Source organism: Lolium perenne, chromosome 6 (genome assembly GCF_019359855.2).
Source record: "Lolium perenne isolate Kyuss_39 chromosome 6, Kyuss_2.0, whole genome shotgun sequence".
Lineage (NCBI taxonomy): Eukaryota > Viridiplantae > Streptophyta > Magnoliopsida > Poales > Poaceae > Lolium > Lolium perenne.
Window position 1 is genome coordinate 230,006,219 of NC_067249.2, and position 24,049 is coordinate 230,030,267.

General features: G+C 44.7%; 1 protein-coding gene across 1 annotated transcript; it reads right to left on the minus strand.

The window, feature by feature from the left end:
• Positions 1-18,919: 18,919 nt before the first annotated feature.
• LOC127305943 (triacylglycerol lipase OBL1-like) lies at positions 18,920-22,104 on the minus strand. The gene is made up of 4 exons (XM_051336538.2): positions 21,609-22,104; positions 20,486-20,713; positions 19,757-20,388; positions 18,920-19,476 (listed from the first exon to the last, which is right to left on the minus strand). Exons 1-4 carry the CDS (start codon positions 21,943-21,945, stop codon positions 19,225-19,227), a joined length of 1,449 nt encoding a protein of 482 aa, XP_051192498.1. The 5' UTR covers positions 21,946-22,104; the 3' UTR covers positions 18,920-19,224.
• Between the last annotated feature and the right edge of the window lie 1,945 nt (positions 22,105-24,049).

The following is a 24,049-nucleotide window of genomic DNA, read 5'->3' on the forward strand; positions in this document are numbered from 1 at the left end:
GCAATACTAAAATGCGCACCATGTAGCTCCTTCACAAAAAAAGCCCTTCCGGCACCCCGAAAATGGAAAACCCGTCACCCGTGGTTCAGATTGGAAATCCGCGACTGGGGCCTTGCTTCCCATCCTAAGGCCCACGCACGTGCCAAATATGGCCTCGTTCCGACAAACTATGTGGTGAAACGGGCCGTTTCCTACTCATTTCCCCTATAAAAGCCATAGAACTCCGGACGTCATAGCCCTATTCGTGAAGGGTTTTTCAAGATAATTGCCGTATCCCAGTTCCGTCTGTTGCAGTGGTTACTAGGACACATAAAATGATGCCACGCGGCTCCGCTCAAATTTTTGGCTCTGTTTACTTTGCCAACTGTGCAAAACGGGGCCGCAGGGACATGCGGTATGGCCGTACCGGGCGCGCGCGTGCACCCGTCCGCCAACGCGCGAAACGGAAAACATTTAGCACATAAAATGACGCGTCCTAGACCAAATTTTTTTTCCCTCCATTTATTGAGCGAAGGAAAGTGTCGCCCCAGTTCAAATCCGGTCAGTTTCCAGCGGATTCGGCGGGACACCGCAGGAAGCGGGAGGGATTCCCAGGTGGCTGCCGCGCGCATATGGAATGTGATAGGTGGTGCGTAGGAGGTATCCTACCGCTGCGCGGAGGTCCCACGCAATACTAAAATGCGCACCATGTAGCTCCTTCACAAAAAAAGCCCTTCCGGCACCCTGAAAATGGAAAACCCGTCGCCCGTGGTTCGGATTGGAAATCCGTGACCGGGGCCTTGCTTCCCATCCTAAGGCCCACGCACGTGCCAAATATGGCCTCGTTCCGACAAACTATGTGGTGAAACGGGCCGTTTCCTACTCATTTCCCCTAAAAGCCATAGAACTCCGGACGTCATAGCCCTATTCGTGAAGGGTTTTTCAAGATAATTGCCGTATCCCAGTTCCGTCTTTTGCAGTGGTTACTAGAACACATAAAATGACGCCACGCGGCTCCGCTCGAATTTTTGGCTCCGTTTACTTTGCCAACTGTGCAAAACGGGGCCGCCAGGACATGCGGTATGGCCGTACCGGGCGCGCGCAGATCTACCCCTATAGCTTTCTCCGTGCGAGGGTTTACCAATGGACTTTTTACTTGTTTTGCTTTGTTTAGGACATATGTACATGGAAACCATAGGTTGGGCATACTTTACCATAAAATAGGCTCCGTTTGAGCCATGGCGGGAGTTTCCACATATAGATCCTGGATTTTACCAAGTGCTAGCCCATGTATGCGGAAATCGTCAACGCCGGGTACATGCAAGGTTAGCCAAACCTTACATCACACTTGTACACATATGTTATGGGCATATGCAAGTTTTCCAGCGATTCCGACGCTCCGATGGTCTGTATCTTGGAAAACCCTAGGGCGGGGACCCCGCAGATCTACCCCTATAGCTTTCTCCGTGCGAGGGTTTACCAATGGATTTTTTTACTTGCTTTGGTTTGTTTAGGACATATGTACATGGAAACCATAAGTTGGGCATACTTTACCATAAAATAGGCTCTGTTTGAGCCGTGGCGGGAGTTTCCACATACATATCCTGGATTTTACCAAGTGCTAGCCCATGTATGCGGAAATCGTCAACGCCGGGTACATGCAAGGTTAGCCAAACCTTACATCACACTTGTACATATATGTTAGGGGCAGATGCAAGTTTTCCAACAATTCTGACGCTCCGGTATCTGTATCTTGGGAAACCCTAGGGCGGGGACCCCGCAGATCTACCCCTATAGCTTTCTCCGTGTGAGAGTTTACCAATGTAATTTTTTACTTGTTTTGGTTTATTTAGGACATATTTACATGGAAAACATAGGTTGGGCATACTTTACCATAAAATAGGCTCCATTTGAGCCGTGGCGGGAGTTTCCACATACAGATCCTGGATTTTTTTTTCACCAACCACTGTGAGGCAACAGCCCCACAGCAAAACTTTATTCAGATGATTAAAAGGTCTTATGTACAAAAACCAAAAAGAGGAAAAAAGGAAGGAAAAACCCTACCTAGGGAAAAACCAAGACTCTAAGGCAGAGTCCTAATCCACTCTATCAAAGTGTCCCTATGCTTGACTTTAATTCTATATCTCAATAAGCACATGTCATGTATAAAACCAGCCTTCCACTTTGCAAAAGCAGGCTTCTCACTTCGGAAGATCTTCCCATTTCTGACAATCCAAATGTGCCAACACGCCAGCATGATCACTTCCATAAAAAATGGCTTTGCAAACTCCTTCCTAGCATGATCCATAATGAACTGCACATCATCACTGGCTGCCCAATCAATTTGGAGATAGTTCCAGATCCTCACACTGAAATTACACTCAAAAAAGAGATGAATCCTATCCTCATGCACATGCATAGGGCATAATTCACAGTGATAGACATTTGTGACATTCCAGTGTCGGCGCTGCAGCAAGTCTCTAGTGTTTAAACGATCCACCAATAAAAGCCAAGCAAAAACCTTAATTTTCATCATACAACAAGACTGCCAAATCCACTTATATACCTTGGGAACCTTAATATGCTCATGAATATGAGAATAAAATTTAGCTGAAGCATAAGCACCACCCCAACACTATGTCCACTCATCCTTATCACCAGTGACTGGATTTCTCTCCATCAAACTCTGCAACTCTTGTAGTTCTGTGAAAGCTGGCTGAGACAAAGGAGTATAGAACAATTCTGCAATATTTTCCATATCATAAACTTCAGTAGCCATTATTCCTTATTCACCACAAAAGAGAATAATCTTGGAAATTTGTTTTGAAGAGTAAGAGGGACTCCATCAATTAGCCATTTATCTGACCAAAAAAGAAAAGTATCTCCAGTACCCAGCTTTACCCTTGCCACAGCTCTGAAGTTATCTACCTGTCTGACCACATCCTTCCACCAGAATGATCCACACAAATTCTCAGCATGAGGAATTTTACCATCATAGTGCTTTTCCCATATTAACTTTATCCAAGGCAAATCTCTTTTGTTATAGAATTTATCTAGAAATTTGATAAGCAAAGCTGCATTCTGTTTCTGGAAATTAATAATTCCCAGACCACCTCTTGTCTTTGGCTTACAAATCATCTCCCATGCTGCAAGAGATTGCTTTGGTTCACCTTCTCTATCTCTCCACAGACACTGCCTCAAAATCCTATCCAACTGAACAGTAAGACCCACTGGCAATTGTAAAGAGCACAAGAAATGCAAGGGCATAGAAGCAAGAGCAGAATTAATCAGCTGTAATCTAGCCCCTTGAGAAAGAAAGCTAGAGCTGGCCGATAATTTCCTTTCCAGCCTACATACTAAGGGAGACAACTCAGTAATTGTAGGCTTCACAGTCCCCAATGGCAAACCCAAATAAGTAAAAGGCATCTTCCCAACCTGACAACCAAAAACCTCAGCTAACTACTCCAATATTTCCTCAGGCACATTTATAGGGACCATTTGGGACTTGTCAAAATTTATTTTCAGACCAGTAGACTGTGAGAATTTATTCAGAACCTCCTTCAAGGCTTGTAATTGGTCTTTATCTGCTGGCAGAATTAAAAGTGTGTCATCAGCATACTGGACTATTGGGAAATCCATATCATTAGTCTCAATAGGTCTACTTAATTTTCCAAGGTGCACTAACTCATTAACTGCTGACTGCAGCAAATCTGATCCAAAAAGATAGAACAAAGGAGAAATAGGATCTCCTTCTCTTACTCCTCTTCTACACTCAAACTGCTTGCCTGGGACACCATTTAAGAGTATAGATGAAGTTCCTATGGAGAGAATAGCCTTAGCCCACCCCAGCCACTGGCTATTAAAACCTTTATGTTTCATGACCTGTAGAATTGCCTCATGTTCTATGGTGTCAAAGGCTTTGGCAAAATCCAGTTTCAGTATTATAATAGGTTTTTTGGACACATGGCAGAGATACAAGTATTCAAAGGCCCAAGCAAGGCAATCTTGAATTGTCCTATTCTTCAAGAAACCATACTGATTTTTATGCAAACATTCAAGAATCCTTGATTGCAATCTATTCGCAGCAAGCTTAGTCAAAAACTTAACACATACATTGGTAAGAGAGATTGGTCTAAAATCATTGACTGTCAAAGAGACCTGTTTCTTTGGTACCAATGTGATATAAGATCCATTTATATTTTGCAGCCTTATAGTCCCATTATGAAAATCCTCAGCCAACTTATAAAAATCCTTTTTAATAATATGCCAACATTTCTTCAAGAAAAGTGTTAGCCCATGTATGCGGAAATCGTCAACAACGGGTACATCCAAGGTTAGCCAAACCTTACATCACACTTGTACACATATATTATGGGAATATGCAAGTTTTCCAGCGATTCTGACGCTCCGATGGTTTGTATCTTGAAAAACCCTAGGGCGGGGACCCCGCAGATCTACCCCTATAGCTTTCTCCGTGTGAGGGTTTACCAATGGACTTTTTTAATTGATTTGGTTTGTTTAGGACATATGTACATGGAAACCATAGGTTGGGCATACTTTACCATAAAATAGGCTCTGTTTGAGCCGTGGCGGGAGTTTCCACATACAGATTCTGGATTTTACCAAGTGCTAGCCCATGTATGCGGAAATCATCAACGCCGGGTACATGCAAGGTTAGAAAAACCTTACATCACACTTGTACACATATGTTAGGAATAAATGCAAGTTTTCCAGCGATTCCGACGCTCCGGTGATCTGTACCTTGGGAAACCTTAGGGCGGGGACCCTGCAGATCTACCCCTATAGCTTTCTCTGTGCGAGGGTTTACCAATGGATTTTTTTATTTGCTTTGCTTTGTTTAGGACATATTCACATGGAAACCATAGGTTTGGAATGAAATAGGCCTCGGATGAGCCGTAGCAGGAGTTTCCACCGATTCCGATGCTCCGGTGGTTTGTATCTAGGGAAACCCTACGGCGGGGACCATGCAAATCTGCCCCTAGGGTTAGGGTTAGGGTTAGAAATGGACTTTTCTCCTTTTTGGAGGACATATGTACATCGATAGAAGATGTTGAGCCTACTGGCTCCAGTCGACCCGTCTGCGAAGTGCGTCACTCGTGAGACCTAGCTACATATGGCATCTACCATTTTTCCCATTAAAAAGAACCATTTTTTACATAACTCATACTACTACATAAATAAATACAAACATAATATAAAGTAAAGGAGAGAGAAGAAAATAGAAAAAAACTAAGCCGAGGGTGGCCGTCGGCATAGGTAGGTCATGCACTATGCCGAGGGGCACCCTCGGCGCCTCGCTGACGCTGTAACCGGGCCGTCACACGCGGAGCGGCTGTGCAGTAGACGCAGGCACTACGCCGACGGCCGTTTGTACGCCGAGGGGGGCCGTCGGCGCAACGCGCCATTCCCGTAGTGAGTATTTGTGAACGTCTTCGAAAAAAAAATTGGGTCCAAAACCCGGTGCCTTAAGATCTCGAACAGAAGGGCCACACGCCGGAATTAGAAGCCTTCACCAAGTCTAGTTTCCGCATAAGAGCATCTCCAACAGGCGCGCTATATAGGCCGCGCGGCATAAAAACGTCTGATATTGTTGGAGATATGCCCAAGAGGCAATAATAAAAGTGGTTATTATATATCTTTATGTTTATGATAAATGTTTATATACCATGCTATAATTGTATTAACCGAAACATTAGTACATGTGTGATATGTAGACAACAAGAAGTCCCTAGTATGCCTCTTAAACTAGCTTGTTGATTAATGGATGATTAGTTTCATAATCATGAACATTGGATGTTATTAATAACAAGGTTATATCATTATATGAATGATGTAATGGACGCACCCAATTAAGCGTAGCATAAGATCTCGTCATTAAGTTATTTGCTATAAGCTTTCGATACATAGTTACCTAATCCTTATGACCATGAGATCATATAAATCACTTATACCGGAAAGGTACTTTGATTACACCAAACGCCACTGCGTAAATGGGTGGTTATAAAGGTGGGATTAAGTATCCGGAAAGTATGAGTTGAGGCATATGGATCAACAGTGGGATTTGTCCATCCCGATGACGGATAGATATACTCTGGGCCCTCTCGGTGGAATGTCGTCTAATGTCTTGCAAGCATATGAATAAGTTCATAAGAGACCACATACCACGGTACGAGTAAAGAGTACTTGTCAGGAGACGAGGTTGAACAAGGTATAGAGTGATACCGAAGATCAAACCTCGGACAAGTAAAATATCGCGTGACAAAGGGAATTGGTATTGTATGTGAATGGTTCATTCGATCACTAAAGTCATCGTTGAATATGTGGGAGTCATTATGGATCTCCAGATCCCGCTATTGGTTATTGGTCAGAGTGAGTACTCAACCATGTCCGCATAGTTCGCGAACCGTAGGGTGACACACTTAAAGTTGGATGCTGAAATGGTAGAACTTGAATATGGAATGGAGTTCGAATATTTGTTCGGAGTTCCGGATGAGATCCCGGACATCACGAGGAGTTCCGGAATGGTCCGGAGAATAAGATTCATATATAGGATGTCATTTTATGTGAATTAAAATGATGCGGAAGGTTCTATGGAAGGTTCTAGAAGGTTCTAGAAAAGTCCGGAAGAAACCACCAAGGAACATGGAGTCCCGGAGGGACTCCACCTCCATGGCCGGCCAACCCTAGTGGGGGAGGAGTCCCAAGTGGACTCCCCCTATGGGGGCCAGCCACCCCCCCACATGGAAGGGGGGAATCCCACCCAAGTGGGATTCCCACCTTGGGTAGGTTTCCCTATCACATGGAAGGTTTTGGGTTCGGGTCTTACTCGGAGACTTGTAGTCCAACACTTGGGGCTTCCACCTATATAATGAGGGGCCAAGGGGAGGGGGCCGGCCACCCCAAGACTACAACCTGGCCGCCCCCCTTGATTGGCCGGCCACCCCCTCCCAAACCCTAGCCGCCCCCTTCTCCTCCATAGCTCCCGCGTGCTTTAGCGAAGCTCCGCCGGAGTTCTCCACCGCCACCGACACCACGCCGTCGTGCTGTCGGATTCAAGAGGAGCTACTACTTCCGCTGCCCGCTGGAACGGGAGGTGGACGTCGTCTTCATCAACAACCGAACGTGTGACCGAGTACGGAGGTGCTGCCCGTTCGTGGCGCCGTGATCAAGATCTTCTACGCGCTTTTGCAAGCGGCAAGTGAACGTCTACCGCAGCAACAAGAGCCTCATCTTGTAGGCTTTGGAATCTCTTCAAGGGTGAGACTCGATAATCCCCTCGTTGCTACCATCTTCTAGATTGCATCTTGGCTTGGATTTCGTGTTCGCGGTAGGAATTTTTTTGTTTTCTATGCAACGTTATCCTACAGTGGTATCAGAGCCGTGTCTATGCATAGATGGTTGCACGAGTAGAACACAATGGTTTTGTGGGCGTTGATGCTCTTGTTATCTTTAGTTGAGTACTTTGCATCTTTATGGCATAGTGGGATGAAGCGGCTCGGACTAACTTTACATGACCGCGTTCATGAGACTTGTTCCTCATTCGTCATGCAACTTGTATTGCATAAGAGGCTTTGCGGGTGTCTGTCTCTCCTACTATAGTAAAGATTCAATTTACTCTTCTATTGACAACACTAGTATCACCGTTGTGGTTCATGTTCGTAGGTAGATTGGATCTTACTCGAAAACCCTAAACCACGTAAAATATGCAAACCAAATTAGAGAACGTCTAACTTGTTTTTGCAGGGTTTGGTGATGTGATATGGCCATAATGTGATGATGACTATGTATGAGATGATCAATATTGTATTGTGGCAACCGGCAGGAGCCTTATGGTTGTCTTTAAATTTCATGTTGAGTAGTATTTCAAAGTAGTTGTAATAGTTGCTACATGGAGGACAATCATGAAGACGGCGCCAGTGACCTTGGTGCTTCGCCGACGATGATGGAGATCATGCCCGTTGATGATGGAGATCATGTCCGTGCTTTGGAGATGAAGATCAAAGGCGCAAACACAGAAGGGCCATATCATATCACATATGAATTGCATGTGATGTTAATCCTTTTATGCATCTTATTTTGCTTAGATCGCGACGGTAGCATTATAAGATGATCCCTCTCACTAAAATCTCAAGATAATAAAGTGTTCATCCTTAGTAGCACCGTTGCCAAGACTTGTCGTTTCGAAGCATCTCGTGATGATCGGGTGTGATAGAATCAACTAGTGCATACAACGGGTGCAAGCCAGTTTTCACATGCGGATACTAAGGTGGCCTTGACGAGCCTAGCATGTACAGACATGGTCTCGGAACACGTGATACCGAAAGGTAGAGCATGAATCATATGATTGATATGATGAACACTTTGAGTGTTCGCCATTGAAGTTACATCTTGTCTCGTGATGATCGGACTTGGTGTGGTGGATTTGGTTCGTGTGATCACTAAGACAATGCGAGGGATATTGTTTTGAGTGGGAGTTCACCTAGTTTTTAATTATATTGAATTAAAATTTGAACTCAATTTGTCATAAACATTAGTCTAAACTATTGCAAATATGTTGTAGATATGGCGTCCTCAATCAATTTTAACCAGTTCCTAGAGAAAGAAAAGCTTAAGAGCAACGGTAGCAACTTCACCGACTGGTTCCGTCATGTGAGGATTTTCCTCAATGGCGGAAATCTGCAATATGTGCTTGATGCACCGCTAGGTGACCCTCCTGCAGAAATTGAAACCGATGAAGTAAAAGCTGTTTACGCAACTCGGAAAACTCGGTACTCTCAAGTTCAGTGTGCCATCTTATGCGATCACGGAAGCCGATCTTCAAAAACGTTTTGAGCACCACGATCCACATGAGTTAATCAATGAGTTGAAGACTATATTTGAGACTCATGCGGCCGTGGAATGCTATGAAGCATCGAAACACTTCTTCAGCTGCATGATGGAAGAAGGCAGCTCCGTTAGTGAGCACATGCTCGCCATGACCGGGCATGCGAAGAAACTCAGTGACTTGGGAATAGTGATTCCTAATAGACTGGGGATTAATCGTGTCCTTCAATCACTGCCACCTAGTTACAAGAACTTTGTGATGAACTACAATATGCAGAACATGAACAAAGAGTTACCTGAACTCTTCTCCATGCTGAAATCTGCTGAGATTGAAATTAAGAAAGAGCACCAAGTGTTGATGGTCAACAAGACCACCAGCTTCAAGAAACAGGGCAAGTCTAAAAGCAAGAACAAGAAGAGTGGCAAGAAAGCTGCCACGCCTCCTGTGAAACCTAAGACTGGCCCTAAGCCTGATGCTGAGTGCTATTCGCAAGGAGAAGGGGCACCGGAAGCGTAATTGCTCCAAGTATTTGGCGGATCTGAAGAGCGGCCTTGTCAAGAAGAAGAAAGAAGGTATATCTGATATACATGTTATAGATGTTTATCTTACTGGTTCTCGTACTAGTACCTGGGTATTTGATACTGGTTCGGTTGCTCATATTTGTAACTCGAAACAGGAACTAAAGAATAAACGAAGATTACTAAAGGATGAAGTGACCATGCGCGTTGGAAATGGATCCAAAGTCGATGTGATCGCTGTCGGCACACTTCCTCTACATCTACCTTCGGGATTAGTTTTAAGCCTCAATAATTGTTATTTTGTACCCGCGTTGAGCATGAACATTATATCTGGATCTTGTTTAATGCAAGACGGTTATTCATTCAAGTCTGAGAATAATGGTTGTTCTATTTTTATGAATAATATCTTTTATGGTCGAGCACCTGAAAAGAATGGCTTATTTCTGTTAGATCTCGATAGTAGTGATACACATATACATAACATTGATGCTAAGCGAATTAAATTGAATGATAATTCTACTTATATGTGGCACTGTCGTCTTGGTCATATTGGAGTGAAACGCATGAAGAAACTCCATACCGATGGATTACTTGAATCACTTGACTTTGAGTCACTTGATAGATGCGAAGCATGTCTAATGGGAAAAATGACTAGGACTCCATTCTCTGGTATTATGGAGCGAGCTACTAACTTATTGGAAATCATACATACCGATGTGTGCGGACCAATGAGTGTAGCATCGCGCGGTGGTTATCGTTATGTTCTAACCTTCATAGATGATCTGAGTAGATATGGGTATATCTATTTCATGAAACATAAATCCGAGACTTTTGAGAAGTTTAAGGAATTCCAAAGTGAAGTAGAAAATCAACGTAACAAGAAGATTAAATTTCTATGATCTGATCGCGGAGGTGAATATCTGAGTTATGAGTTTGGCATGCATTTAAAGAAATGCGGAATACTTTCACAATTGACACCGCCGGGAACACCACAACGAAACGGTGTGTCCGAACGTCGTAATCGAACTCTCTTAGATATGGTTCGTTCTATGATATCTCTTACTGATTTGCCGTTATCTTTTTGGAGTTATGCATTAGAGACAGCCGCATTCACTTTAAATAGAGCACCATCAAAATCCGTTGAAACGACACCGTATGAATTATGGTTTAATAAGAAACCTAAGCTGTCGTTCCTGAAAGTTTGGGGTTGCGAAGCCTATGTAAAAAAGTTACAACCGGACAAGCTAGAACCCAAAGCGGAGAAATGCGTCTTCATAGGATACCCTAAGGAAACTATAGGGTACACTTTCTATCACAGATCCGAAGGCAAGATCTTTGTTGCTAAAAACGGAACCTTTCTTGAGAAAGAATTTCTCACTAAAGAAGTGATTGGAAGAAAAGTAGAACTCGATGAGATTGAAGAATCTCTGCTCGTTGATCAGAGTAGCGCAGTACCGGAAGATGTTCATGTGCCGCCTGCACCGGTAACAGAGGAAGCTAATGATAATGATCATGAAACTTCAAATGAGATAGCTACTGAACCTCGCAGATCGACAAGGGAACGTGCCACTCCAGATTGGTATGATACTTGTCTAAATGTCATGATTGTGGATAACAATGATGAAGACCCTACGACGTATGAAGAAGCGATGATGAGCCCAGATTCCAACAAATGGCAAGAAGCCATGAAATCCGAAATGGGATCCATGTATGATAACAAAGTATGGACTTTGGTAGACTTACCTGATAGCCGCAAGGCTGTCGAGAATAAATGGATTTTCAAGAGAAAAACAGATGCTGATGGTAATATTACTGTCTATAAAGCTCGACTTGTCGCAAAGGGTTTCCGACAAATTCAAGGTGTTGACTACGATGAGACTTTCTCACCTGTAGCGAAGCTAAAATCTGTAAGGATTTTGTTAGCAATAGCTGCATTTTTCGATTATGAGATTTGGCAGATGGATGTCAAAATGGCGTTCCTTAATGGAGACATTGAGGAAGAGTTGTATATGATACAACCCAAAGGTTTTGTCGATCCTAAAAGTGCTGACAAAGTATGCAAACTTCAGCGTTCAATTTATGGACTGAAGCAAGCATCAAGAAGTTGGAACCGACGCTTTGATAAGGTGATCAAAGACTTCGGGTTTATACAGTGTCATGGAGAGGCCTGTATTTACAAGAAAGTGAGTGGGAGCTCTGTAGCATTCCTGATATTATATGTAGATGACATATTATTGATTGGGAATGATATAGAACTATTAAGCAGTGTAAAGGGTTATTTGAATAATAGTTTTTCAATGAAAGACCTTGGTGAAGCATCATATATATTAGGCATCAAGATTTATAGAGATAGATCAAGACGTCTAATAGGGCTATCACAGAGTACATACCTGGACAAGATTCTAAAGAAGTTTAGAATGGACGAAAGTAAGAAAGGATTCTTACCTATGTTACCAGGCAAGGTCTTGAGTAAGACTCAAGGTCCGGCTACGGCAGAAGAAAGAGAAAGGATGAGTCAGATCCCCTATGCCTCGGCAGTAGGCTCTATCATGTATGCCATGCTATGTACAAGACCGGATATAGCACATGCTGTTAGTTTGACTAGCAGATATCAAAGTGATCCAGGAATGGAACACTGGACAGCGGTCAAGAATATCCTGAAGTACTTGAAAAGAACTAAGGATATATTTCTTTGTTATGGAGGTGACCAAGAGCTCGTTGTAACAAGTTACACCGATGCAAGTTGGAACACTGATCCTGATGACTCTAAGTCACAATCTGGGTACGTGTTTATATTGAATGGTGCTGCAGTAAGCTGGGCAAGCTCGAAGCAGTGCACGGTGGCGAAATCCTCAACAGAATCGGAGTACATAGCGGCTTCAGAGGCTTCATCAGAAGCGGTATGGATGAAGAGGTTCATTGTAGAGCTCGGTGTGGTTCCTAGTGCATTGGACCCACTAGTCATCTATTGTGACAACATGGGTGCCATCGCCAATGCACAAGAACCAAGGTCACAGAAGAGGCTGAAGCATATCAAGCTACGTTATCATTCGATTCGCGAGTACATCGAAGATGGAGAAGTAAAGATTTGCAAAGTACACACTGATCTGAATGTAGCAGATCCGTTGACTAAAGCTCTCCCTAGGGCAAAGCATGACCAACACCAGAATGCCATGGGTGTTAGGTACCTTACAATGTAATCTAGATTATTGACTCTAGTGCAAGTGGGAGACTGTTGGAGATATGCCCAAGAGGCAATAATAAAAGTGGTTATTATATATCTTTATGTTTATGATAAATGTTTATATACCATGCTATAATTGTATTAACCGAAACATTAGTACATGTGTGATATGTAGACAACAAGAAGTCCCTAGTATGCCTCTTAAACTAGCTTGTTGATTAATGGATGATTAGTTTCATAATCATGAACATTGGATGTTATTAATAACAAGGTTATATTATTATATGAATGATGTAATGGACACACCCAATTAAGCGTAGCATAAGATCTCGTCATTAAGTTATTTGCTATAAGCTTTCGATACATAGTTACCTAATCCTTATGACCATGAGATCATATAAATCACTTATACCGGAAAGGTACTTTGATTACACCAAACGCCACTGCGTAAATGGGTGGTTATAAAGGTGGGATTAAGTATCCGGAAAGTATGAGTTGAGGCATATGGATCAACAGTGGGATTTGTCCATCCCGATGACGGATAGATATACTCCGGGCCCTCTCGGTGGAATGTCGTCTAATGTCTTGCAAGCATATGAATAAGTTCATAAGAGACCACATACCACGGTACGAGTAAAGAGTACTTGTCAGGAGACGAGGTTGAACAAGGTATAGAGTGATACCGAAGATCAAACCTCGGACAAGTAAAATATCGCGTGACAAAGGGAATTGGTATTGTATGTGAATGGTTCATTCGATCACTAAAGTCATCGTTGAATATGTGGGAGTCATTATGGATCTCCAGATCCCGCTATTGGTTATTGGTCAGAGTGAGTACTCAACCATGTCCGCATAGTTCGCGAACCGTAGGGTGACACACTTAAAGTTGGATGTTGAAATGGTAGAACTTGAATATGGAATGGAGTTCGAATATTTGTTCGGAGTTCCGGATGAGATCCCGGACATCACGAGGAGTTCCGGAATGGTCCGGAGAATAAGATTCATATATAGGATGTCATTTTATGTGAATTAAAATGATGCGGAAGGTTCTAGAAGGTTCTAGAAAAGTCCGGAAGAAACCACCAAGGAAGGTGGAGTCCCGGAGGTCCATGGCCGGCCAACCCTAGTGGGGGAGGAGTCCCAAGTGGACTCCCCCTATGGGGGCCAGCCACCCCCCCACATGGAAGGGGGGAATCCCACCCAAGTGGGATTCCCACCTTGGGTAGGTTTCCCTATCACATGGAAGGTTTTGGGTTCGGGTCTTATTCGGAGACTTGTAGTCCAACACTTGGGGCTTCCACCTATATAATGAGGGGCCAAGGGGAGGGGGCCGGCCACCCCAAGATTACAACCTGGCCGCCCCCCTTGAGTGGCCGGCCACCCCCTCCCAAACCCTAGCCGCCCCCTTCTCCTCCATAGCTCCCGCGTGCTTTAGCGAAGCTCCGCCGGAGTTCTCCACCGCCACCGACACCACGCCGTCATGCTGTCGGATTCAAGAGGAGCTACTACTTCCGCTGCCCGCTGGAACGGGAGGTGGACGTCGTCTTCATCAACAACCGAACGTGTGACCGAGTACGGAGGTGCTTCCCGTTCGTGGCGCCGTGATCAAGATCTTCTACGCGCTTTTGCAAGCGGCAAGTGAACGTCTACCGCAGCAACAAGAGCCTCATCTTGTAGGCTTTGGAATCTCTTCAAGGGTGAGACTCGATAATCCCCTCGTTGCTACCATCTTCTAGATTGCATCTTGGCTTGGATTTCGTGTTCGCGGTAGGAAAATTTTTGTTTTCTATGCAACGTTATCCTACAGATATAGCGCGCGCGGGACAGAATGTCGCGCTCCAGCAGGAGCGGTAAACGGCGCGGCGCTGTAATTTTTTTAGGGCGCGCGGCTTTTTGCACAATCCGGAGCGGCATATCTAGCGCGTTGGCTACAGCGTGCGGCATCGCTCGTCCAAGCGCGAAAAATCCCCCGCGCTGAAACTTCCTCTTCCGCCTCGCTGCCCGAGCGCCCAATCCGTCGTCTCCGCGCGCCGCCGGTGAAATCCCGACGATGGAGGACCCCTCCGGTACCCCTCCCTACTCCGTCCCACCCTCCGCCGCCGCCACTTCCGCCACACCCCCGCCAAACCCTAGCGGCGGCGCCGACGGCGGCAACGCAACGGTTGCTGCGCACGCGCTCTTCATCCCGCCGCGCGGGGCGCTGCACGTAGCGCACGCAGGCGCTGCCGCCGCGCAGATGGCCGCGCAGGGCGCCGGCGCGCGGCCCGCGCCGAGGAGGGGAAAGGCGCCGTCGTACAAACGGCCGCACATCGGTCCCGCCGCCGTCGCGCCGCCGAAGAAAGCGAAGGCGCCCGTCCCCCGCCGGCCGCAGCCTCCTCCTCCGACGACGAATCAGGCGCCTCCTCCTCCTCCTCCTCCGACGTACCAGGCGCCTCCTCCTCCTCCTCCGCCGGGCGCACATACGGTGCATGATGAAATGCCCGAGGGAATGAAGAGAAGTGGAAGACGCGCGGCAAGTTGGACGCGGCAACTATGGCGGCCCATGCTACCGGTGATGCAACAATCATCGATGATGATGATTCAAGTGATGAAGGGAAGAAGAGAAGCTCCACTCCTCACTCCGTCAACAATGGGCGGAGGAATGTGCATGGTAGGAAGACCGCCAAGGAAATGAAGGGAAAGAAGGCCGGAGATGATGACATTGCCATGGCTATGGAAAGGATTGCAAATGCAAGGTTGCAAGCAAATGAAGATAGAAAGATGCAACGAAACTTGGAGAAAGAGTCTATGGATGCTATTGAAGCTAGGAGAGCCGCTTTGGAGGAGAGGATTGCCGCCAATGAGGAGAAGAAGTTGGCTTTGGAGGAGAAGAGGCAAGCCTCCGAGGAGCATGCACGCCTAGCGGAGGAGGAGAGGAAGCTTTTCTTGATGGATACTTCCCATATGGATGAGAGGCAAAAGGAGTACATCAACCTTCTTCACGATGAAGTGTTGGCCAAAAAGAGATTGTTGGTAGCCAACATGAACACTTCCACTACCGGCATGTTTGGAGGAGGCATGTTTGGAGGAGCCATGCCGACGTTTGGAGGAGGCATGGGAGGCATGGCTGGCATGGGAAGCATGCCCATGCCCACCATGGGAGGCATGGCCGGCATGGGAAGCATGCCCATGGCCGGCATGGGAGGCTATGGAGGCATGGCCGGCATGGGAGGACCAAGCTATGGAGGAGTCTTTGGAGGAACCATGGGAGGCTCGGTGAGTGGTGTGTATGGGAGTATGGGAGCACCACCGGGAGGCTTCATGTCTTCCATGAATGCTACTATTCCTCCTTCAACCCAAGATGACGAGGAAGAAGAAGAAGGTGTTGACTTGGAAAATGCGGAAGTTTGATATGCATTTGTGATATGTGTTCCACTTTGTCCATTTGAACCATATGTCGTGTGTCATTGTTGAACTACGTCATTTTGTGTGTCGTTCTTGAACTATGTGATGTATGTTGCACTTTGTGTCCACTTAAATTATGGTACGTTATTTGTTTCATGAATTATGTGTGATTATTTGATCTTTGTGATTGCAAAATAGTATAGAAAACTGTTTTCCGCGCCCGCGCGCGCTGTATTTTGACGCGCCCGGCGGAGGACGATTTTTTTCGCCCGCGTACGCGCTGCATTTTGCCGCGTCCGGCGGGGGAAAATACGGCCCAGCGCGCGCTAGCAGAGGTTTAGCGCGCCGCGATATAGCGCGCCTGTTGGAGATGCTCTAAGGGCTGAGACACGTCGACTAGACCAAGAAACTCAAGAAAAGGCCTTGTATTGAGCGCCCACGAACAAATGCGCTTTGACTTGCATCCACTAGTGATGGGAGGGGAACAGCGAGACGGGTAGTCGCTTATTTGCCTTCGTGATGATCTTGGTAAAGCTATGAATGGGACTTATCGGGCGGTAGTCGCTGATTTTCACTTCAACGTCTTGCTTCAGCAATAAGGTGATGAAGGCCTCGTTCAAACATGCAAACCTTCCGCATAATCGAAGCAATTTATGGCCTTCATTACTATATCTTTGCTAAGTGACCAGCAACACTGGTAAACTGTGCCAAAAAACCGTCAGGGCCTGGTGTTTTACCTGGCGGGAGGCTGTGAATCACCTCCTAGATTTCTACCTCTGAAAACGGTGTCTCTAACGAGGAAGTATCGACTGCAGGTAAGTCCAGGTGGCAAAGATCAATGGTGTGTGCGCGAGGCGCCGGCGTGCCTAACAGTTCTTCAAAGTGCATTGTTGCCGCACCTAGTTACTGTTCAGCATCCTCTCCCGTCACTTGCTTCCTCGCCACAAAAGCGCCTCACCCGTCAAACCATCCACTATGTGGGTTCGGTTCAGTGAAAAGAATGTCAGATATTGAGTTCGCTTCTATTTTCTGTAATATGGAGTCACTTTTGTTTGGGCCCATTCAGACAACATGTATGCACCTTTTTCTTCATGTAAAATACCATCTCTCTCCTTTCTCTTCTATGACATATGGGCCAGCTCTTCCTAATTTTGACACAAGTTTGATATGAGCCGAACTAACATATTGGTTCGCTTCTCTTTTCCTAGCATTGAACCATGCTCCACTATGTGTTGAATCCAACCAACAACCCCTATGGTTTGCTTTTCCCTCACATAGTGCATGGTCTCGGTTACAGTCTCCAGTGGGTTTGACGAAGCAAATGGCCCTTTCACTGGTGCTTGAGGAAGCAAATGATCCTTTTACTGGTCATGAACCCGAGGACCGGGTACACACCTATGATGGATGCACAAGCACGGGCATGGCTATGCAAAAATTATGCTTGGAAGCTAACTCCATGTCAACTTTTGCTCGATTCGCTTGTTTTCAAAAAGCAGATTCCTCGCTGGTTGTTACCCGAGAGTTGGTATATAGAGTTACGGTTGTGTGGTGGTGCATGCATATCCAGAAGACATGGTTAGCACGCTAGCTCTATGCTACCATAATATGCACATCATTTTTTTCTTCCATATGTGCATTCTTCAGATGGTGCGAAGGAAGGCTGCCAAATGAACCCGTCAGTCATCTATATAATTTTAAAATATGTACTACCTCCTAGTGTCGCTCTTTTCCGCATCGATCGTTACTATTAGACGCGTACCAGAATCATCTATCAAGATATTTAAATAAAGATTCTAAAGATATACTGCACACAGATTTACAAAAAAAAATATAACAAGCATAAATATTAGATATTAATGTGATTATTTTTCTTTCTTTATGCTTGCCTATATTTAAACTGAAGGATAAAAAAGACAACATGAAACTGAGCCCTAATTTATTGTATTTGTCATGGTAAACATTTCAGTTTTATAAGATTGAAATTGTTTTACTAGTACCAATACAATATGTGGTCTATGTTGCTGAATAGAATAAAAATAAATAATATTATATATCAGTGAAAATAACTAATTCAAATATATATCATAAAATAAAAAGTATCAATGTTTTGTATAAAATAGTATTGTCCATTAGCGATGATTGTTATTTAGTGGATGGCTTGTTTATTGAAAATGATACAACAAGAACAAGAAAAGTCCGAGACAACACATTTATATTACTAAGTTTAGATACATATGAACAAATATAAATAAACTAACTGTTACCCCATGACAACGATAACATTGAGAAAAACATTGAACATGTGTAAATTAATACTTTCTACATGGTTTATAGTGTTATGCTTGTTCAAATTTTCTCCCACTTGTTTCCTAGGTCTAGCTGGTTATTTTAGAAACTTTTGAAGTACATAAAGTTAGTTTTTTGAAATATCCACTATTTACATTTTTGAAAACAATTCAAGTAACATTTTAAAAAATCACATGCAAGAACTTGATCAAACAAAAAGCAACATCCATCTTCCGCAGACTCGCCCATGAGAAACTTAACCTGCATTTAACATAAAATTTAACGGTAATTTATGGCACCCCGTCAAGACATGGTGTCTCAAACATGGTATATTTAAAATACCGTCCTAGGGTAAAAGGTAGATGACTAACACATTCCAACAAACTTGATTTTTTTATTGCACAATTAAAATATGATCGACTACAATAAATAATGAACAACCAAAATGGATGATGATGTGTTGTGTTTCATATCCTTAAGGAATCTCTTTCCAAAGTATGTAGGTATGGTGAGTAACCACTTTTCCACACTATTTTTAAGCAGTGAAATGCGACAATAAAAAAGAGTGCCTAGTAGGATGAGTTTCATCTCGTGATTAAATTTTGTATGTTTCCACCTACGAAGGGATGCATACATTATCTTTAATCTGAATCACCAACCTTTTTTTGACCTGAAATCACCAACCTTACGTCTTTTCTAGACCTTTTCTATGTATTTTCTAGATCTTTAAAAACGTTGACCAACGGGGGAATGATCCCTCCCTTGGCTATACGTTGTTAGGTAGGATGAGACTTTCCCGGTTTTATTCGCTCCTGCAGCGAAATTACTGCGCATGGGGCAATCGAACCCGGGTGGGCTGGCTGCGCACTCGCTTGCCTTGCCACTGAGCTAGAGCTCAGTTCTCATTTTGCTATGTATTTTCTAGATCTTTAATCTGAATCACCAATTCTATGTATATTTTCTAAACCTTTTAGTACATCCCTGTTCTGTTCGTGAATCCCTTCAATTTTGGAAGTAACAACAGTGAGCTATCTCAGTGGCTTGAGTGAGGCCGCTCCGAGCCTGGTGGTGTTCACGTAGTCCTGCGGCGCGTGCGGTGGCAGCCCAGGCAGCACTAGCGCGACGACCCTGGCGAGCCGCATCAGCCACCCCTCGGTGTACTCCGGCCCCTCGGCATAGCCTATGAGGAAGCTACGGATGAGCTCCCACACCGCATTCACCAACTTGGGCACCACCATCATCAACGAGAAGTAGTTTTTGTTCGGCTCCTCTCCCGTCACCTGAATTAATCAAGCACCACAAAAGCGCCCATCAGTTACAGTGTCAGTGGGCTCGATCTAGAGGAAGCATGTGGGTCGGTGGTCTTCTCCACAAAAGTGCAATGAAACTCTTGCTTGCAAGCCATGCTTTGCATGCCTTGAAAGGTTGGTCTTGTTACTGCGTCACATGAATGGACTATTCTGTCTATTTGGAGCAACTTTCGGTTTCTCTTTGAAAATCCATTTGCAAAAACGACTTTTGGTAGTATTTTTTTGTAGAGAAGATGGTGAGTAGACGGACCTTCCCTCTGTAGAAGCTGTCGAAGTAGAGGCATGTCCCAAAATGCTTGAACAGCAACGTGGAGTCGTCGTAGGGCACCCTGGGCACGATGTCGTTGCAGTAGACGAACCTGAAGTACCTGCTGGGGTTCTCCAGGTGCGGCTGCATGAACGTCCCCAGCCTCGCATCCCCGACGCGGGGCTGCCCGAACGTGTACACTCCCTGCAGCCTGCCCAGCACGGCCTCCTCGCCGTGCAGCGCCAGCACCGTTGGGAACAGCACGGCCAGCGCGCCGCCTAGGCTGTGTCCGGTCACCGCGAACTTGGTCCCGGGATTGTCGTGCAGGAACGTCTTGAGCTTCTCGCGGATGGCGTAGTAGGCGAATGGTCTGTTATCGCGGGCGCCGGTGGGGTCGTGGATCTCCTTCGGCCACCCGCCGCCGTGTTTCTGCAGGCCGAGCGCCTTCATGAAGCCGCCGTGGACGCGGCAACCGGCGGCCCCCGGGACCTCGTACCAGGAGAAGTCCACGTCCGTGCACCACTGCTCCGTGTCGAACGGCTTCGTGCCGCAGAAGGCCACCACGGCCAGAGTCGCGTCCGGCGCCGGCGCGTCCGCCAGCACGAACGCCTGCGTCGTGTAGTCCCCTTCGAACTCTGAATCCACCGGAGCGCGACACGTTCATTAATCAAGCGCGAATGATGTTGGACAGGCCATGCACACATCGGCATGCTACTGAAAGACTGTTCTTACCGTTCCAGCAGTTGTAGAACCCCAGGAATTCCATGTGCCAGTGGTTCTTTACAACTCTGCTGATGACGAGCTCGTTCTCGTAGGACATTTTTGCGGCCATGATCGACAGAGCGGCGTGATAGTTACTATCCCCGGGTTTGATCTTCTTGTCGAGTTCGATCCTCGTGTCGAGCAGTCCAATGCAGGAACGGTAGTTCAGGGATTCTCTGTCAGGCATTTTCACCTTCCCTGCAGCAAGAGTAGGTATTAGCATTATCACATTCTCCATTTTTGGAATTCAGGGTAGTGCCAAAACTGTAGTTTGCTTCTCATTTTATCACAAGCAACTGACTGTGTGACAATGGATAGAGTGGGGAGATTATGACTCGCAGAACTACTGAATTAATGAGCGGTTGTCCTAGTCAGGAAGCAATCGGTCGACAACATTCAGAATAGTAATTGGATTGTCGATTGTCCTCGTCAAGAAGCAACCGATGAATAGTACTAAGTTGGATTGTCGCAACAGAATCTTACTATTCAGTATTTAGTGTTAACTGTTAAGCATATAAAATGGATTTTTATGAGTTTTTCAAAACCAACTTCAAAGTTATGCTTAGATTGGGAACTCTCAAACACAAGTCTGGACCTAAAAGTATGTGTTCTTGGTTTCCTCGAATAATCAGCGGCACCCAAGACATTGACAGAGTGCATTCGTTGGAATCTTTTACCTGCACATTTTTAACACAACACCAAAATTTCTATGAATAAATCTACAAACATAGACTAGTAGTTTTTGTACTAGCATTGAGACACGCATTTTCTTAATTTGCATCAAGTAACTTTCAGTAGCATCAACGATGCTAAGGTAGGTATATATCTAGCCAAGTTAACTGCATTGCTGCAAGTTTGCAATATACGGCTGCGCGAGGGAATGTTCATGTCAAGTTTTCAGAACAAATTTAGTGGATCAGATCGTGTATAGTTGAAAGCGAAACATCATAAATGCAATCAGTGAGGTGAAGAAAACATTTCCGAGTCCTTTCACAGGACGATCGGTACGTTTATGAAGAACAACACGATTATTACCCGATAACATATGCCTACATCCATGATGCGACGATGTAGAAGTAGAACATGTACGTACCGTGCAGAGCGTTGGCGACGAGCATGAAGACGCTGCCGCCGTTCTCGTTGAGGAGGTTCATCCAGTACTCCGCCGCCCGCCCCAGCAGCGCCACCGGCCTCTTGGCCCACAGCAGCAGCATCTGCGCCACCAGCGACACGAAGACGGCCCACCGCCGCCGCGCCTCGGCGATCTCCGTGCCGGTGGGGCAGTCCACGGCGGCGTTCTCCGCGACTTTGGGCGACCACAGAAGGTGGACGAGGTCGCGCAACCCGCCCTTGTCCGGCCGCAGCACCATGAAGTCGGTGTCGTCGCAGAAGCCTCCGCCGCTGTCGACATCATCACCGGCGGACGCCATGCCAGGAGGTGCACGACACGGCCGCCGATCGAGAACCAAGGTAGATCAGCAAGAAGCGATCGAAGGTGCGTAGCAAGGAGGACGCGCGATCTTGCTGTTCCGGTACGTCGAAGCACGGCAACGGTATATATAGAAGTGCCAGATGGCAAATTGCTAATGTTTCTCGAACTAACATGGGATTGGTACAAGAATACAGGGCGCGGCCCTATGAGTAGCCAAGGGACCTGGCCGTTACCAAACACAAAGTTACGGGCAAAATTAGCAACTACTAGTAAGTAGTAATTGCGACTAATTATCGCCAAACATACAAGGGGGAGTCCTGAATGCTTAACAATCATCATTACCGACAAACATTAGCAATTAGCCATCTAGTTGTGCGTACATTGTCTGTCCGAGGTACAAGTGATCATGGATTACAGCCAACAGCCTTTGACTGGACGTGGACGGGAGGAGCGGGTACACAACTAGACTGGATGCATGCGGAAGCAAGAACATGGGAATGGAAAACTTATGCTTGGAAGCTACCTCCATATCCATGACTAGCTAGCAGCCCTTGCTTGATTCGCTCGCTGGTTGTTACGTGAGAGTTGGTATATGGAATGACAAGAGTGTGGTGGGGCATGCATAGCCATGGCCAATGGTTAGCTTGCGAGCTCCCATTATATGCACACATTCTTACTTTCTTCTTTCTTTCGAATGTTATACATACATCTCTTCGTGGCGTGCAATTTGCGGGCTCTTTCAATCAGAAACATTTGTTCATATATGCCAAGGAAGGCCGCCAAATGAACGCGTCAATTTTGACAATGTTTTTCACATATTTGTTAGCGACGTGTCGGAACCCATCTATTAAGATATTTAGAGGTGCTGAGAAAATGGATCCAAAAATTTATAGAGAAACTATAGTACATCTAACTATCATTAATTAATTTTAGATATTAATGTGGTTGTTTTTCATCTTTATGCTTTCCGAGATTTAGACGGAATGAATTCAGTTTCGCCACCTATCACAAACTGAACTTAAGAGAAAGCATGATCAATAGAGTTTAAATTTACTGTATTTGTAATTAATGAAAATAATTTCAATTTTATAACATTGAAATTGTATTAGTGGTACTAATAGTATGTGGTCTGCTAAATAGAATGAAAAAATAGTAATAAATATTTTAAGCTATAAAGATGTATAGGTGATGACAAATTGATAACTGGTTACGTTTTAGTAATATAATGAGAAGTTTAAATGTTTTGTATAAATAAGTGTTTTTTACTTTATTTTTAAAGGTAATGTCTCAAGGGTTAGCAATTTCAGGATTGATCAACACCAATGCATAGTTGGCCACTACGTAACTGTCCAACTTTTGTAAAATAGGATGTATATAAATAAAAAATGAATTCATGATCAATCACTTAAACTTTTGAGTGAATTTAAAATTCTTTTGAACTCATGTTTGGTTGAACGCAACTTGTGTAGCTTGCATGAATAAAAATTCAAACTATGGTTAGTAAATAAAATCATCCATACATAATCTACCATGCATCACTGTGAACTCATAGGTTTGGGATGTGTTCTGGACCGTCGATTTGTTTCTCGAGATACCCGCTCGTCTTGGTAGATGGAAAGATTCCTTACTCTCTCCTTAGTTTATCCAAATCTCAAAGCAAAACTGACGGTGATCGAAACACCCCATCCATGTGTGTAAGTACAAAAGTATTTCTCAACCCTATTTCTTTATTTTCTTATTCTTCACAAAACCCTAAAAAACATATCCACGCTAGTAGATGGTTTGTTTTTCAAAGTATGTTTTCTATAAGCCCTAGAAATGCAATCTATATGATATGTAAACTCATTTCACTTCAAAAAAAATCTTTGACTATTTCATCAAATCCTTTTATTCTACTATCTTCAACTACATAAACATGTTACCCTATGTTTTAAAAAGTTTTCTTTCAAATAAAAATGTGGCATTGTTGCCAAGGCACATCTAACACACAGTGTGATCACATCCACAACCCAAATCCATCAAATACTTTGGAAAATAACTAAAATAAAACATAATCCATGTTTATGATAAATGAACTTTTCTCCAAATTATTTACAATACCA

What these genes read in the sequence shown, in the direction of transcription:
- LOC127305943 (XM_051336538.2), bottom strand. Translation starts at nt 21,945, where the DNA reads ATGGCGTCCGCCGGTGATGATGTCGACAGCGGCGGAGGCTTCTGCGAC. An exon ending in GTTCTACAACTGCTGGAACG is followed by an intron (nt 20,389 to 20,485) that starts GTAAGAACAGTC and finishes CGGTGGATTCAG; the next exon opens with AGTTCGAAGGGGACTACACG. An exon ending in ACAGCTTCTACAGAGGGAAG is followed by an intron (nt 19,477 to 19,756) that starts GTCCGTCTACTC and finishes TGATTAATTCAG; the next exon opens with GTGACGGGAGAGGAGCCGAA.